Here is a 19,068-nt window from a genome sequence, read left to right on the forward strand (position 1 = left end):
CATGAAGCTTCATTAGTTATATAGCAGGAAATATAAAATACAAACCATATTTAAGGTGTTGGGTCTGTGTGTATGGAAAACGAGAAAAAAACCCAACACATTTTGGCATCCAACCAATGAGACACGGCTTTCATTTAGCCTGCGGTGACGACCCTGAAATCTTGCTACACGCTGAAAAACAAATTAAAAGCTGTTCCCTGGGGAGTTGAGTGCATGTGTGGGTAGCACTAGGATAAAAAAGAAAAAAAAACAGACAAGGTAACACGAGAATGCCAAAAGTCAAGCTTTCAGCACCATGGAGAGCGCCTGCGGGGGTTCAGCACAACGGACAGCTCCTGCTTGGCAGCACATACAGTTTATCAACAATTTTTTGAGCCTGGTTTTAAACTTTGGAGCCGTGAGGCGGCCGTGCCAACCGTCTCGTCACCGCGTCGGCCACATCTGTATTTGTGCATATGCCAAAGGAGGGAAAAGTAAAAAAAAACCAAAAAAAAAAAACATAAATCTATCCCTGTTCCCATCACCACAGGATGGGCTTTAAAGGATGTGTGAATAAAGGTTTAGGTTAGGAAGATTATTCATCCCAGACTTAACTCTCATCTTAACCCCCCCCCCCCCAGGAGAGGATCATAAAGGGAAAAATACAGAGGAAATAAATTAGGTATTTATTTATTTAGTTTATAAAAGAGGCACATTGAAAATGTGAGACTCCAAAATGATTTCCTGACTGAGTCACCGTCGGATACCCAAATTGACAATCCAGGTGAGATAAACAAAATGCAAAAAATAAAACGAAGCCAACATGGAGAGCTGAAGCCGGAGATTGTTGTGAAAGAGGTGAAGGGTAAGTCAAAAGAGCACGGGTCATTTCCAGCGTTGATGAAGGCCTCCCAAGGTTAATCATGCACGGAGGAGATAGAGAGGCAAGACGGGGAGGAAGCAAATGGATCAGAGCTTTGGGAAGAGGAGAAATATGTTTTATTCATGCAAGTTTTGCATGAGGCGTGCTCTGCCCTGTGATTTACCAGCTTCTCGGCGTTGTCCTTGCGCTCTTTATTGCTTCTTCTCTGCACATCACTTACTTTTGCCTCATTTTCGCCCACCCCTCCCCAACTTTGCCCATACATACCGTTCAGCCCGGTGGGAAAGATTTAATTTCCTGGGCTGTGGCCACAAAGGGGAAGTTAATAGTGAACCTCATGCATTGATGGCTCTTGTGGGTGATGCTTACGAAAGGCTGTGCTCAGTATCGCATAGTCACAGGTGGCTAGCACCCCCCCTAAAAACCCTCTACAATTGTACTGAAGTAACCCTCCTAATGAATATGAGTCATTCGTAAAGGAAGATGCTAGAGGGGCTTTTCTACAGTTAACTCACACACTGCCAGACATGTGCAATAATGTGTCCACTCCAGTGCCAGGGTTGTTGTCATTGTCACTTGTATTCCAGGACCCACAGAATATTGCGTTTTAGAATTACATAAAAATTAAATACAGCGTTAGAAACCTTAAACTCTTTTCTTTCATCAGAATAAATAGTTAATTACTAAATTATATGGGTCTGGAATTATCTGAGCTTGACATGGGGGCGGCTGTACAAAATACAATACATATTGATTTATACAGCGCTTCAACAACAGCTGAAGCTGGAACAAAAAAGCATGGAAAACATGCAAATGCTGCCCCTTGTGGAGAATAAACAACATTGCCAGAGGTTTGACCAGCGCCTTATCGGCACCCAAAAACCAAATCCGAACAAATTCGAGAATGGCGCTGTACATCATATTTTCAATTCCCGAATAAATTTATGAATGGCAGTCAATGAGTTAATATTGGTTAGTTTTTTTTTGTGCACATCTTTGTCACTCCCTAAACAGAAAAAAAACAAATGATGATATGTAATGTAATTCATGAATGAACAAAAATAGAAAGGGTTCCTTGTTAGTATATTGTGGGTAAAGTACATCAATATGAATTTAGATTCGCAGGAGGATAATTTTTGATCACATTTCAAAAGTGTGAAATGCTGCCTCCTTGTGGAAAGAAAAAAACCTTTGCCAGAAGCCATGGCCAGCACTTTATCGGCACCAAAGCCTAAAAAAAACTGAACAAATTCGGGAATGGCGCTCTATCATATTTTCAATTCCCGAATAAATTCGTGATAGGAAGTGAATAAGTTCACAATGTTGAAATGCCTCTGAAAAACATGCCTGTACGCTTAATAAAAGTTTGATGATGGGGGCATTTTGAACCCCCGCACGGATTATTGCAACTTCGATTATTTCCTATGGGAAAAATTGCTTGAAAATGTATCTGCGCTTTTATTACCGTGGCTTTGTTTGCTTGCCTGCTGTGTTACCTTTCCAGTCTGGTAATCTATTTGGGTGCGGGGGTGTGGGGTGAGGTTCTGTTATTGGTGAGCAATGTTTCCAGAAAATCTTTCATGTAATAACAACATGCATATAGACAACTTCATCTTCTTGACAATACACCCCCCAGTTTAAACACTGCATTCTTATTAATCATGTGCAAATGAACAAGGAGGCCCAATGACATCCAGGAACTCCGGTGCATCAGGAGTCCACCGAGACCGAAATGGCCAAAGGGGGCCGCCATGATGGTTCTATTTGAACAATGAAGTCTTCTATGCACCTAATTGACCAGCGGAGAAGTTTCTTCCCTTCTGGCCACCCAAACCTGATTTAAATGTATCTCCCGAGGAAAGGAGGCAGCTGCTCTCTCCTGATTTCCATGTCTAAATTTAGATCTTCAACTCGGAGCGTTCCCCTACTTACTTTCTTTTTTTTTCAGTTCAGGCGCATTCCGCTCAATTCCCTCACTCGCCCGAGCCCCCATCGCCCCCCCCCCCGGCTCTGTCGCTCATCTCCTCTCGGAGTTGATCCCCCTGAAGGGTGCATTTCCACATTCTTTGTCTCTTATTTTCATATTCTCCCTTGCCCCTTTTATGTTGATCCTTCCCGACATGCCAGCTTTTCCAATTGTGCTTGTGAAGAGAGTCAGGTTGAGGGAATGGCGCGGGGTTAAGTTTAATTCCCCCCCCCCCACCCCCCTTCTGAATGACGTGCTAAGGCTGAAGCAGGTCAACAGATTCCTCATCTGCATGACATTAGCAAGTGATACGACAAGGGAAATCAGCCTTTTCCTTCACTTGTCTCGAACTTTACCTCTGCCGGAGGTAAGCATTGCCTCTGATCAAATGACAATTTTCCTTCCACGTTTTAACTTGACGACAGCTGACTCTTTCCACGCGCTGCATGTTCAAGTGGAAGCACTCATCAATGTCCATTTCCTCACTCCACTATTATGAGCGCATATTCTCAGAACAATCAAAGCTGGCCGCAGAATTTCCCGACAATCATTTGGACCCGAGCCGACGGACCACTCATTCACCCTTTCAGGGTTATTACAGTGGAGGGTTGATAAAAGATGCCAATAGGGCATGAACATTTTGATTTTTATTCATTCATTCATTCATTTTTGGTGGGACAAAGAGCAAAGAAGGAAAAGCAAACAAGCGGACAATACTATTACAGTGATAACTTAGCTTACGAACGCTTTAGCTCACAAAGTTTTCGCCTTACGAACATTAAATCTGCGAGAATATAATTTTGGCAGACAAACTAGTTTTCGGCGGACGAACCAAACCAGACAGCGCTATCGTGGCTGGTGGACTAGTTTTCGTCAGCGTCTTTCTTTGAGTGCAGACGCGGTTTGTTATTGAGGATACTTTTGCTATTATGGCACCGAAAAGACCATACCACAGACTAGTATTACGCCAAAGAGGTATAAGAGATCATCAAAAGACACGAACGACGTATGCTAAATTGACCATTGCTACGTGTGGCTAAGGGTGTTTCTGTGTTGTCTAAGCAACGGTCTCAGGCAATAGAAGAGGTTGAAAAACTTCTGTTGATTTGGATTAACGAAAAGCGGCTAGCGGAGGACCGTGTGAGTGAGGGTAAACCACGGCAACTTCACTCGGATATCATCCAGAGGCAAATACTTCAACGGCCTTCACAAAGGTAAATAAAATGACTTTATTAGACAGGACAGTTAATTTCTTTAATCAAAATACAATAGCACATTTATTATACAGAATATAAGGTATATTTTGTGTATGCTTATTTAGTAGAAAATCTTGTTTTATGGGGACCTGGGAACGGATTATTTTCATTTTTAATTGTTTCTTATGGGAAATAAACGTTCGGTAGACGAACTTTTCGCCTTACACATACTTTCTGGGAACCAATTATGTTCGTGAGCTGAGGTATCACTGTACTAATAAGCTGGAATTCCACATGCTTTCGTTCTATGTTGCGGCATGACCTTTCAAGTAAGAGACTTCTAACTTTCCTTATTTAGGCATTCGGGATGCATTGAAGAAGAGGAGAAGCGCAGCCAGACAGACAGCCTGGAGCTGCTGACCTTTATGTCAGGACTGGAGCTCAACCGAGCTGTGCAACTATGATGTATAACCATGGAGGAAAAAAAAAACATTGGAGAAAGGCACAACATGGTTTCTGGGTTGGAATGGTTGGCTGTGAATTAAAAGTCCAATTATCGAGATGACAAAACTGTTGATAAATTTCCATTTTACAATGTTGATTACGTTCCGATATTGAGAAACATCAGGAAAACTACCCTGGTAGGCATTTGCAAATGGTAAGTTTGACATTTTCAACAAAGAGCTTACATTTCCTATTGCACAGTGGTTGAAGTCAGAATCTGTGAGTGTTTTTGAGATAGTGCCAAAAACATAGAACAAAATACTTAAATTTTAATTTAACAGGATGAAAGCGGCCTCAAAAATACTGTATGTTGGCAACTAAAAATAAGTTCTTTCCCGCAGACAAAAGAGCATCGGGTTACTTCTTGATGGCGCTGTCGATACATGCATTAATTTCTTCATCCTTGAGGTAAAAATGGTAGCACCTGTTTTGAGCGCATCTCGCCTGCCATCCTTCCTTATTTGCAGTATGCTATTTTAACAATGTCTCACGTCATTGTGACAAAGCAGGAGAGCAAAGAGGACCATTCGCAGCTGTGGCCCGAATGAAGAGGGCACATGGATGCATTATTTAATAAGGTCACCAGCACGTTATTTTCTTCTCAGTGAGAAATGGTCACCGACCTTCAAAGGGATACGTGGCACACCAAATATATCAAGATTTTCCTTATGAGGCAAAGACGCAAATTTCAACGACGCCTCGATCAATCCATCCGTTGGTGTTGAAAGCAAATACAAAGCATGCTCGACAATTTCACATGCTAGGTCTTCGCCTGGAAATTGATATCATTTGCCCTTGAATCAAGGCCATCAATTTAAAGGGACAAAGATATAAACCGAAGTGGAAGATGTTCAAGGTGATGTAAGTGTCCTCTTATCCACACTCGCTTGGCTCTCACAGTTGGGTTTTTTTTTGAGTCAAGGGCAGACAATAGATGGTTTTAAAATGGAACTAAAGTGGCCTCCATGAATACTACATACACTGTTGTCTTCTTTGAGGAGTAGAAGCTGCCATTTCAGTGACAATCTTCTGTCCGTCTGTCTATCTGCCATTACCGAATTTCTTTGGGTTTTGGTGTTTCTTGCGAGGGGTGCCAATAAAGCGCTAGTCAGGCCTCTGGAAATGTTTTTTTTTTCCCTTCCACGAGGGGGCAGCATTTGCCTTTTGTCCATTGTCATGATGCCAAAAGAAATGTTAAATGTGTTTTCTGTATTTTGGATGGGAGAAAGGTGCGCATTTCTCCCCATCCAGAACAGTAGAGTTGCGCGACCACTAATTGACTCTGAGAAGGTGATTGCAACCACCTGGGAATGGCCAATTGCCGCTGGGACGCGATTGGCCAGAAGCTCAGGTGAAGCACCTTTAAAGCCAGACTGAGCGAGTTACTTCGGGGAGGAAGAAGAGGGACAAAGGACAACCTGGAGAGCAGTGTTACCTGAGGTCTGCCGAAAACTGATATCAACTTCAAATAAAGAAAACTCACAATACCCTTCCTGCATCTAGCTGAGTGAACTTTTATCCTCTTTCCACCTGCTTGCTGTCTCGCTGCACGACATCCATGTTAGCATTTTATTACAGCTTCAGTTGTTAAAACGGTATATAAATCAATATGTATGCATTGTATTTTGTACGCCTGCCCCCATTTCAAACTAAAATAACTCCAGACCAATATAATTTAGGAATAAACTTTTTATCTGATGAAAGAAGAGAGTCTAAGGTTTCTAACACTGTATTGAATGTTTATGTAGTCCTAAAACTCAATATGCTTGCAAAATGAGTGAAATTGACAAAAACCCTGGCACTGGAGTGGACACATTTTTGCACATTGTCTGGCAGTGAATGGGTTAATCCATAAAAATGGTGAATTGTATCCACAGGGCGTGGTTTGAATCGTGGTTTCAAATGTGCACAAAAATATGAGGGTTGTGAGATTGCAAAACACGGGCTGTAAATAAACCAGCTTTAGTCTTTGATGAACAAATGCAGGATTCCCATTGTCGGCTTTTATCTACAAGGGATTTCAAAGCAGCTGACTTTCCAAAATTGCAGCGGATCCTGGGAGGCAAATGAACTATCATCAGACTAAAACAAACACTCGTACAGCAAACAAATCTAATGACAAGCAAAAACAAAGGAAGACATGTGCTCGACTTTCAATTCCACAACATCTGTTGCCCGAATTGAAGTGAAGTGGATTTCTTCAACTAGACAATGACAGCCAGGTGACAGTCAATGATCTTTTCTATTTGTCAAATTCTGGCCTGTGGATACTGCAAACGTTTCAAATGAATTTTCCACTCCAGGATGACACGGGTATGAGGAATGATGAAGAGTAATGGGATCAGACATGAGGTTGCATTTACAGCGCTACCATTATTGCTAGTGATGATGATAATGCGATGGTGGCAGAAGGGAAAGGAGAAGGTTAACTGTTGGAAACTCTTGACCCACTCAAAGCACTTCAGATTACGGTATGGATTCCCGTACAGTACAGAGACGACATTTTATGGGAGCAGATAATCAGCTCTATTAGAAGGATAGTAAAGCCTTCTATTACTTGACACAAAAGACTGTTCTTATCGGCCGGGAAGTGGGAGAGGATTTCTTATGCTTCTATCAAAATCAGAGAACGCTACTTATCACCTAGTTAGACAATTATTACGTGCAATTCAATATGTCAATCTTGCGTGAAGGTTGTACAGAGTACGGCCTAAAGTCAAACTGGATCTGGTTTTACCTGTTCTATTATCAAAACCGAAAGACTGTATTGTGGTGCATTAGCTCGAAACTAGATTAAACTATTTCTGGGTTTGCCAAATCATCAAAACCTTGATAATTTCCAACAAGCTTAGTATCATTGATGAAAAGATTTCTTCAGCCATCATCTGTACTTCTTTGAAGGTGTCGGATGTTTCGCTCCTCATCCGAAGATCTTCCTCAACAAACTAAAGTTGTGCTGGTAACTCTGGCCCTTTATGGACAGAGGTGGCGGTACCAGACCTCTGCCCTGATAGGTCCCTGCGCTAAAGTTGGTGGAGCAGTACTACTCCCTGAATCTCATCTGATTACCTCTTTTGTTCTGTCTGATTAACTCTAATGTACCATGCCTGGCTCTGATTCCCCAATTATCACTGGTGTCACCTCATTAGCATGACTAAGCCTACGTGGTAATGACCTAAGAGGTCTGTCCTAGTCCGTAGTTACTTAAGCACAGTCTGTCCTAGGCTTAGTCATGCTGATGAGGTGATACCAGTGCTAACGGGGCAATCGGAGCCAGGCATAGAAATTAGAGGTAATCAGACAGGACAAAAGAAGTAATCAGATTATCTTCAGGGAGTAGTCTACTGCTCCCCCAACCTTCGAGCAGGGAGCCATATATACGGCCAGAGTAACCAGCACAACTTTAGTTCGCAGACGAAGCTCTTCGGATGAGGAGCGAAACATCCGACACCTTCAAAGAAGTACAGATGACGGCTGAAGAAATCTTTTCATCAATGGAACACTGCTCTACAACTGAGACCCTACACATATTTATTGTCATTTACATTTTTTCCCCAACTGAAAAAAATGGTGATGGACCACTGACCCCTTTTCCAGCATCATGAATGGATGATCGAGTGGAGCACTGGGACCCAAAGCAATAGGAACTAAAAATGCGGGACATTATTGGCTGGGGATTTGGGAACCCCCATTTGCAATGGAAATGCAACTCGCTACATGCATATGCCAGCATGAACGGCACTGCTAGTTGGAAACTAGGCGAAAAAGGAACACATGTCATTCTAATCCTACATGGATGGAGCTAAACTAAACATGGCCACCACTCACCTCTGACTTTGCCTTTGGAAGCCATCACTGGTGTCCACAAGAAGACAAAAAAAGCAGGGTGAAGGGGATTGGACAGACAGTGAAAGGAAGGCAGAGAGGGAAAAAACAGGAGAAAAAGGGACAAAGACAGAATATATGATTAGACAACTGCTGGAATAACAGCGTGTGTCTATATGAGGTGTATGAAAGGGTTTACAAGGAATCCGTTAAAACGGAGCTCACAGCACGCTCACTTTAAATGCGTCGACCGCAATCTTGCCATCTGGCCATTTGACTGTCCTGTAACTCTGCGGTTATTGATGAGTCAGCGGTGCGTGTCATTCCACGCAATCATCCATGCAAACGGCGTTGAAGATGGCACCCGCCGGTGACTGACAGCGGCGTAATCAATTGCGAAAGGCCCAGACAAGACAGTCCTCTGAGAAGGAATAAGTTATGACACGAGGTAGTCCGACAAGCCACTCGCTGAAATGTCCAAACAAGAGAGGACAGAACCAAGCGACTCCTAAGAAAGAGCGGCGAGTGAAACAAACAACACAGATTGCCCATTTATGTGCGTGTGTACCCAGAGAGTGTTTTATATACACACACACACACACACACACACACACACACACACACACACACACACACACACACACACGCACACACACACGCACACACACACACACGCACGCACACGCACACACGCACGCACACACACACACACACACACACACACACACACACACACACACACACACACACACACACACACACACACACACACACACACACACACACACACACACACACACACACACACACCTTTGCCCAAATTGATGGATCCATTGGAATGGCTCCAGTGAGGCTGAAAATCCCGAAGAGACAGTTGTTGGAACAAAAAATAAACAAATAAATAAACGAAAAGGACGACAGGATGGGAAGACAAAAGGGAATGTGGCTGCAGGCACAATCTGCAGGTTAAATGCAATGAAAAAAAGTGCTTTTCTTTGTACCTTGCAGGGGTAGAAACATTTTTAAAAGCTGCCGGATTCAAGTTAGGAAACTCATTTCGCTTCCTTCATTTACTCATTGAACTTTGCAGAAAGGGAACGTAGCATAACTCATTCACAAATTTATTTGGGAATTGAAAATATTCCCGAATTAGTTTGGGTGTTGTTATTGTTCTTCCTTGTGTTGTTATTGTTCTTCCTTGGGTGCCGATAAAGCGCCGGTCAAACCTCTGGGATTTTTTTTTCCCCAGAAGGGGGCAGCTATTCCTATTTTTTTCCATGTTTGCGCTTTGATCCAGCTTCAGCTATTGTTAAAGCGCTATATAAATTAATAACGCACGTATTGCGGACAGCCGCCCTCATTTCAAGCTCAAATCACTCCAGATCGATATAATTTAGGAATTAACTCTTTATTCTGATGAAAGAAAATAGTTCAAAGTTTCTAACGCTGCATTTGTTTGGTTGTTTATATAGTCCTAAAATTCAATATTCTGTGGGTCCTGGAATTCAAGTGACAATGACAAAAACCCTGGCACTGAAGTGAACATTTTTTTTGCACATCGTCTGGCAGTAAATGAGTTAAGGACATTAATCATAGTTCAACAAGACAAAAAGCAGTTTTTGAGAGAAATCACAGCGAGAAGGCAGATAAGGGGGATCAGGTGAGGTTTGGGGGAAAATGGAGGAAAGCTTATTTCCCGTGCACTCCGCAGTTGTATCTGGGAGTATTACAGTTACTAAGCAACCAGCACAACAGGTCCACAAGTCCCAGGAAGCTGATTTTGTAGACACTTTTAATTTGGCTCTCTCTTAGTCCACACTTTTTCACATGCCACGTGCAGATTGATTGTAATGGCCACCTATTACAAGTTTGCCGCACTCCTGATTGGACCCAATGCACTCCAGTTAGGACATCTGACTGTCGCAAACCAAGGACTGCAGTATAGCATTTGAAACGACACCTGTGGGGGATCAAATTTGGGGGTTTAAAGCAGATAGGGTGTTCCTTGTCGAATAATATACACCTGATTATTTGATTGGTGTACTGGTAGTAAGGAGAACCCCATGAGGAAATCCAAAATGAACTAAATTGGATTGCATTAGCCTTTTTTAGTCTCACAGTGGAGAAATGTACATTTCACAGCAGCAAAGTTATGAAAGTAAGAGGAAAGGAAAGAAAGAAGTAGAAAAACAAGTACAGAAGCTGCTGTAAAGGAAGTCACTCTCGCGGCGCCATCTTGAAGTAAAAACAACATAAAATAACTAATGACCCAACACAAAATACACAGACAGTCATTAAATCTTAAGCACTTTCTGCACCCTCGCTGTTGCATGAAGCAGTTCGAGATAAAAGAGAGCATGAAAGTGTCCTTTTCACCAGTGGATCAGAGACATCATGGTGGAATGTGCACGTCTGCTACAAGCTAAATGTTGAAAGCAAACACTAAACTATAGCATCCATTGACAAAAAGAGATTGTCTAACATCTCCTGTCCGGTGTACATCCGCTTCAATTCCAAGCCACGACAGTTCAACATACACATATCTTAAGTATGAAGAATAGCAAAAATCATGTTTATGGTATCAGGAAAATTTTAATTCAAAAGGACCTAAATGTTGTTTTATTCAGTATAATAATATAACATGAAATTGTACTCATTCAGCAAATACACGTGACATTTTTGCAAAGCCTGGAACCAATTAATGACACTTCCATTCATGTCAATGGGGAGCAATGATTTGAGACAAACGTTTGGGGTTACACAAGTGCTCACGGAACAAATTTAAGTCCAAGCATGTATTGCTATGAACATGTATATAACCTTGGTCACAGTGGCTCAAGGCTTAAAGGAAAACCAACACTTTTTTTTGTTTCCTAACTGACATCAGAAAAACATTTTATAGCATCAGAATCTAAAATACCCAAAATACGCAGGCTGATATTTTTAGTCAAATGAAAAACACCAATAAAAACGACTTAAAGTGTCCCAAAACTACTTCATAATGATGTCAGAAAGTTTCAGTTTCGAAAGGTCCCGCCCCCTTGTTCGTGACGTCACGCCAGGATGTCTTGCCTTATTGGAGAATCAAAACAATGGCTTCAGAAGATGCTTTCTTGTCACTCATCCAGTTATGAATAGGATTCAAATAGTTCTGAAGAGGAAAGCATAAATGTTTGCAATCCATTAAATAAGTCTGTCAGTGTCATTTTGAGGCGTCAATGACAGCAATGTAGCGTCGAAAATGCACAAGATGGCGCCCAAGCTCCATTGGAAATGGGCTGATTTGTTTGCTGGGAATTGGTGTCAACTAGTATCAAATAGTAGTCTCGGTGCAACACAACGATTTTCCATCGGATTATTTATGTGTTTTCCTTCTAATTTCACCATCAACACAAAGTTTTCAGACCAAAAAAAGTACCGAAAATGCATGTTGTGTCACTTTCTCGGTCAGGGCCGTTCCAGACGTGACGTCACGGGAGGTATTGTCACCAACTCAAAAACAAGACTTCCCGAATATTCAGCGCGAGTCTTAAATACGTAAAATATTGATAAATGCGGTGGAATCTTTGTAAAATACGCTCAGTAGAAGTCATTTGAAGTGATTTTACAAATTATGGACACAACTTATCCGGGGGCGTCGGTTGTCCTTTAAATGACGAGCAAACAAAGTGTGCGGGTGGAGGGAGTGAGTGTCTGGTGTCACAACCGTGATGCTCAGATTTGTGAGCAGCTTGTTTTCAGTCTCCGAGCGTCAGCAGGGAAGCTGTCATAAATAAACTGTGCGAGACTTCATACAGGTGCCACCTGCTGTGACTCACATCCACATACATTCGGCACTGCAGTGATCACAGCGATCCCTGAGGGTAAAGGTCTCCTGGGAGGACCAGTGTTCATTCGACAGTCTTGTCACAGCTGCCTTTTGCTAACTGAGCACTATTTAGAGTTTATTTTATTTTATTTTTTTATTTATGTAGGGGGGAGCTCAATCTTGTTCGCCTCCTCTGGATTTCTTTTCAAGGAGGCAGATATACCCTCGAGTAGAATCTTGGTATGTCAAAGAAAGGACAATAATGCCAGTTATTACGTCGCATCATATCACAGCAATCCCCAAAAGGGCACGTATGTCAATTTGTTCACACATTCGCTTGTTCCAGCTCACTTAAATTGAGCCTGGCAACTAACTGGATTCTATAGGTGGAAATGCCTCAACAAGACATGTTGCATTTTTTAGTACACTCTCCAATTGCCTTCATCGTCATCTTTTTAATCAAATTGGTCTCCTTACTTCAGCGGTGTCAAACTATTTTTTTTTGCCGCGGGCCACATTGTAGTTACGGTTTCCTCTCGAGGGCCCTTATGAATTTGGGGAAACCATTTTAATGTTTCATCTGCTCCACATACGTTGAGGAATGTTTGTAATATGTATCTGTTTGTAATATGTATTACAAACAGAACGCACAACACATTTTATTAAAAAAACGCATTCGCTGCCAGACGTGCAAAAACATCCGATGCAGCGTAAGAGACCTTAGACTCTTCTTTCATCAGAAAAAGAGTTAATTCCTAAATTGTATGGCTCTGGAGTTATATGAGCTTGAAATGAGGGTGGCTGTCCTTGTGGAAGGGAAAACTTTTCCAGAGGCATTGCCCAGCGCTTTATCGGCACCCAAACAAGAAAAACAAAACGAACAAATTTGGGTCCTGATTTACCATATTTTCCGGTGTATAAGGCTCACCCAAAATCATTGATTTTCTTGAAAAGACGCACCTAACACGCAGGTGCGTTTTGTATGTGAAGCCATATTGGGCCGCAACAGGTCTCGCAACTATCGTCAGCAGCCAAAAATTTCATTTCCCCCTGAAGAAGACGTAGTGCGTAACCCCAACCTGTAGAGTAGCACCTTATAAGGGGGTGTGCCTTATACAGTAAAGTCTCATTATATCGATATTGGTTATATCGATAGTACTGCTTATTACGATACTATTTCTATGAACTCAAGGAGAAAATTACATGCCCGCGGGATCGGATATATCGATAGTCCGGTTATATCGATATTTTTTCCAACTCCAGAGAATATCGATATAACGAGACTTTACTGTATTTGGAAAACATGTATATATTTACATATTATATTTGGAAATTTTTTTTCATCCATTGAAAGTGCGCCTTATAGTCCAGTGTGCCTTATATATGGAAAAAGTTTGAAAAAATACCATTCACTGGGGTGCGCCTTATACACCGGAAATATACTTTGTAAAATGTGTCTCGGCCAGGTGTAGTTTGTGAAGATTGCATTTGTGGCTGCTTAGTGTCAGAATGCGATAGTAGCATCTGTGTTGGAACCAGAATCCAACCAGCATGCAGACTGCGATCGGCGTGCTATTTGGTTGTATAACGCAATCACGCATGCAACGGTTTGAATAAAACGAGGCCAATATATGCGCCATCACATTTCCAAAGAGTCATTCATAAACTCGAGATGACTTCCTTGTTAGTCTTACAACAGCTCGGAATAAAGACGGGGGGAAATGTGTCTTATTTAGCCTTTTTACGCTAACGGCTGCGATTCATCTCAAGGCAATAAAGACGATGGTAAACAGCGTTAATAGATGGAATCAAGCTTGCTTAGCGCAGCTTATTGCCAACATACTGCCTGTTTTATTAAATCTGTCTACTGCATCATTGTTCTCGCATTACAACAACATCTGTTGGTTTTGTCACTTAATATATTTTCATTTCCGCTCTTTAAAATAATTAGCACGTGTACCTACGTGTGAATGGTGGTCGGGATGCCCGCAGAGGACGGACATGTGTGTTAGCGTCTGTAAGCGATGCACTGGGCAATGAGGCAGTGTGGTATGTGAATGATGGCGTGCAATCTGCCGACACATTGGCGATAGATTGAATAGACACGGTCACCGGTCACCGTGTTTATCGGGTTTGGTTGATGCTATCAGTGAGGAAGAGCCTCGATTTGGTTTATAGTCGCGATGATTACAGACATTTTACAAGGGGAGAATGATAGAGGGCGGTGAAATGTGTATTATTCCACCTTATTTTTTTTAAACACATTTACTGCCAGATGTGCAAAAATGTGTCCACTCCAGTGCCAGGGTTTTTGTCATTGTCAATCAAATCGGACCCACAGAATCTTAGGATTACATCAACATTCAATGCAGTGTAAGAAACATTAGACTCTTTTCTGTCATCAGAAAAAAAGGTATTTCCAAATTTTGGGGGGTGTGGAGTTATATGAGCTCGAAATTAGGGCGGCTGTCCAAAATACAATGCAATACAAACCTATTGAAGCTGAAGCTGGAACAAAGTGCTAACATGGACAAAAGGCAAATGTGCCCCCGTGGTGGAAGGGAAAAACATCGCCAGAGGTCTGACAAGTGATATATCGGCACCACCCGCAAGAAAAACCAAAACCCGACCAAATTCGGGAGTGGCCTTCCATGTCACACTTTTAAATTCCCACATAAATTCGGGAATGCCAGCGAATGAGTTAGTGTTTTGTTTTTTTTTGAGGAAAGAGTTATTTCCTAAATTATATGGGTCTGTATATGCGCTTGAAATGATGGCGGCTATCCAAAACACAATGCTATAAATACATATTGGTTTATATAGCGCTTTAACAACAGCTGAAGCTGGAACAAAGCGCTAACATGGGAAAAAGGGTAATGATGCCCCCTTGTGGAAGGGAAAAACACTGCTAGAGAACTGGCCAGTGCTTTATCAGCACCCAAGCAAGAAAAAAACAAAACCTGAACTAATTTGAGAATGGTGCTCTACGTCATATTTTCAATTCCCGAATAAATTCATGAATGGCAGTGAATGAGTTAATCCTGGATGGTCTTTTGATGCGGGGTTCCAATGAGACAAAGCAGTTTTGAAGGCTTCATTGCCTCATCTTCGCAGATAAGGCCTTCCTCCACATATTACGCAGAGCCGTCTTGGCGCCTGTCACCCGTCGCGATAAAAGTGGATTTTAAGTAGGACTGCCAATATCATCTCTTGCAGCTTTCTTTTTCTTGGGAGGTTCTCGCGTAATGTCTCATCATTTGGCCTTTTTTTTCTTTTTCGAAGAAGCAGACAAGGGTGTGTTTAACGTTTTACCGCTGTATCACAAAACTGAGATAAGATTGACGAGTGTACAGAGAATGGACCCGATTTTCAAAATAAAACATCTTGCCAACTCTGAACAACAAACACAAAAACAATTGAAATGTGCAGTCGGGTACTAAATAGCTTTCTGGTTCTGGATGGTGTGTTTAGATGACAGTTTAATTGACTACCATATTAGAAATAATGCAGTCTTGTCATACACGACATTTTAAACTGAAAAAAAGGCAACCGTGAATGCAAACTGGGTATTCACTATCGCAAGGTAGACTCGACAGAGTGACAATAAGTGCAACGTGATGATTTTCCTAACTGTGAAAAATCCACAAGATGTATTTTGTGCATTAAGAACAATAATAACTGCGACACGACTTGATTACAGTTGCCGGAGCATTACTTAGGAAAGGCCATGTCACTTTGCCTTAAATTTCTCCTGTCGAGCAGACATGCAAATTGCTTTACAATGAATTTTCCTTGAGGGAGAATTGCTGGTATATGACATTTGTCTTTGTGATGTGCCATCTCTTTCTTTGGTCTGGGGTGCTTGGGAAATTAATTCGACATGATTACTTGATGCAGAGAATGCTGTAAAATGTCGCCACAGGAAAAGTGGGCGGCCATGTAAGATCTTTTGACTCATCTCGGTGATTACCGTTGTTTTTTTATGTTTGTTTGTGTTAAAGATGTCATGATCGTGTTTTTTCCTTTTTTTTACCCCAGTCTCCAGCTGCAGAGTGGGCGTTCCCTCCTGAGCTGCACCTGTCTCTAATGATGCCTTGTTTGCAGCTGAATTTAAAGACTGCCGGGCCAACAAATCGCTGGTGGATTATTAAAGCCTTACTCACGATTCGGCGCTAAATTCTTGAATTTTGTAAACGTTCATCGTTTTGGCCGCCTAGCTTCTCGCTATGTTTCTTTTTAAAGTTGAGATTTTCTTCTTTTTATTTCCTCGCAAACATTATTCTCATGCATTTGGTTTACTTGTTCTTTTGTGACAAGCGATTTACGTTTGTTTACATCCTCGCCTTTTGCAAACGTTTTTTGGTTTGTTTCATTATTTCCCGGCCCTTTGTTCCCAGCGTCTTTTGTTGTATTTTGTTGGTCTGGCAATTTCATAAGTCAATGTCTTTTTTTGGTCAAAACCTTATATGTTTCTATGCTTGTGCAATCCACCTCACTCCGGATGATTCCGGAGATTCAACAAAAGAAGCCTTTCAGCAACGGTAACAGATGTTGAAATGTTTCATCAACAATTTTCCCCTACAAACCGCAAATTCCTGCGTAATTGCTTTGTGTGCGTGTTGTGCATCCTCAATTTATCACAGTTACGTAATTAGGACCTTCACGTAAACTCAGTTTGCTGTAGTTCAGTTTGAGACCATCACACATAAATACATAAATAAATACAAAAATACATAAATAGACCAGCAAACATTTAACAGGTCCACATACACAAGCGCATGCGCCCGCCCGCACACATGAGCCACTCATAAAACGCTGCCTAGCGGCCGGTTTTCATATTCCCCTTAGCTCGTGAAGCGCATATCCATTTCTGCCTGAGGGATATCCAAATCATGAATCACCCTCACAAGTGTCGTCTAATAGGAATTGCAGCAGGATGGCGTACATGCACACACACACACACACGCACACGCACACACACGCACACACACGCACACACACGCACACGCACACACGCTGTCAAAACAGGTGCTGGCGGTGGATGATGTACAGTCGAGGTAGAGCCCATAACTCAGCAAATGCTTTCTGTTTCCACCGCTTCTTCAAATGAATAGTTTAAAAGGTGAACTTCAATTGTGATCGATGCCTCTGGGCGAACAAAAGTGTTGCTGGAGACAAAGCTTTGAAGCAAAAAAGGCGTATGGTCGCCAACCTATAATCTGCTGCCATTCATCAGAAGGGCGAGGGGACAAGAAAACTTAACAGATAATACAATCTTCTTTTTTTTTTTTTAAACCCAGTGCAGAGGTCAACTTCCTCCAGGATAACATGTGTGGTATCCTTCAAAGGTGAGGAGAATGAATGATCTCTGTCCTTCTGGCGGGATTCCCGCCGCATTTTGTTGACTGGGAAATCACTTTACCTTTTCTGCTTTAGTGGGTCAAAACTAGCATTTGGTTGCAATGTTGTTTTATGGGGAATAAATGAGTCAAGACACTTGTGCGACTTCAACATTAGTTCCTGTGAAAAATTAACTGACGAGGCCAAGAACCAAGACAAGGACATGGAAAATCATACTGGACCCTTCGCACCTTGCCTACAACCTTTTCCAGCTACTTCCTTCAGGCAGGCAATCTAACTACCGATCCATGCGCACCAAATCCAGCAGACATTTAAAGAACAACCAACGCCTCCGGACAAGTTGTGTCCATAATTTGTAAAATAACTTCAAATGACTTCTACTGAGCGTATTTCACGGCATATAGCTAGATTTTACGTTTTACGACTCGCACTGAATATTCAGTAAGTCTTGTTTTCGAGTTAATGACGATGCCTGACGTGACGTGACGTCACATAAGGAACGCCCCTGACCGAGAAAGCGACACACAATGCATTTTGGATACTTTGTTTGGTCTGAAAACTTTTGAAGAACTTTTGAAGACTGAAAAAATTAGAAGGAAAACACATACATAATGCAATGGTGAATCGTTGGGTGTTGCACCAAGACTACTATTTGATACTAGTTGACACAAATTACCAGCAGACAAATCAGCCCATTTCCAACGGAGCTTGGGCGCCATCTTGTGCATTTTCTGGGACGCTACATTGAAGTCCTGACGCCTCAAAATGAGACGGAAGGACTTCTTTCATCGATTGCAAATATTTATGCTTTCCTCTTCAGAACTATTTGAATCATATTCATAACTGGATGAGTAACAAGAAATAATCTTCTCCGAATCTGAAGCCATTGTTTTGATTCTCAAGCATGGCAAGACGTCCTGGCGTGACGTCACGAACAAGGGGGCGGGACATTCTGAAACAAACTTTCTGACGTCATTTTGAAGTAGTTTTGGGACACTTTAAGTCATTTTTATTGGTGTTTTGAATTTGACTAAAAATATCAGCCTGCGTGTTTTGAGTATTTTAGATGCTATAAAACTATATTAAGCTATATTTTTGTGATGTCAGTTAGGAAAAAATGGTGTCGGTTGTCCTTTAAACAGCTTCTTCTCACTCACCATTAAATCTCGAAACAGTAACCCAAATATAATTGTATAGTATCTCTTTGCAATTTTGCACATCAGGACAACAGCATCCTGTTATGATCATTGTACTCACTTGAACAGCTATTACTGACCGATATAATCTCCATCACCAGACACTTTGAGGTGCTCAAGGACATCTGCATAATTGCACACTTGTTTTACTACAAATACGGCGACTGATGACTTTAAAATGGTTGGCTAATTTTCGCACCAATTGTTAGCGGATTTTATTCAACCACTGATTGTGAGGGCAATTCGCGGTACGAAAACAGGAAATAGAAAAGATTTTTAAAAAACATCTTTTCTGTTTCCTTACACATCGTTTTATTTTCTCGGACTTCCTGTCATCATGTCATATTCTG

General features: G+C 41.7%; 1 protein-coding gene across 5 annotated transcripts in view; it reads right to left on the minus strand.

Annotated features, from left to right (window-relative positions):
- LOC148886493 (cell adhesion molecule 2-like) overlaps positions 1-19,068 on the minus strand; it is a 193,836-nt gene that overhangs the window by 66,242 nt on the left and 108,526 nt on the right. For 4 of the 5 annotated variants that reach the window (XM_089016654.1, XM_089016653.1, XM_089016652.1 and 1 more), the window contains one exon: positions 8,357-8,383. The exons of the other annotated variant lie outside the window; for it this stretch is intronic. In XM_089016654.1, the coding sequence (XP_088872780.1) occupies positions 8,357-8,383 (27 nt within the window). The remainder of the gene's footprint in view (positions 1-8,356; positions 8,384-19,068) is intronic. 5 annotated transcript variants of the gene reach the window in all.

This window comes from Hippocampus bargibanti, linkage group LG16, assembly GCF_051943395.1.
Source record: "Hippocampus bargibanti isolate YZ-2025 linkage group LG16, ASM5194339v1, whole genome shotgun sequence".
NCBI lineage: Eukaryota > Metazoa > Chordata > Actinopteri > Syngnathiformes > Syngnathidae > Hippocampus > Hippocampus bargibanti.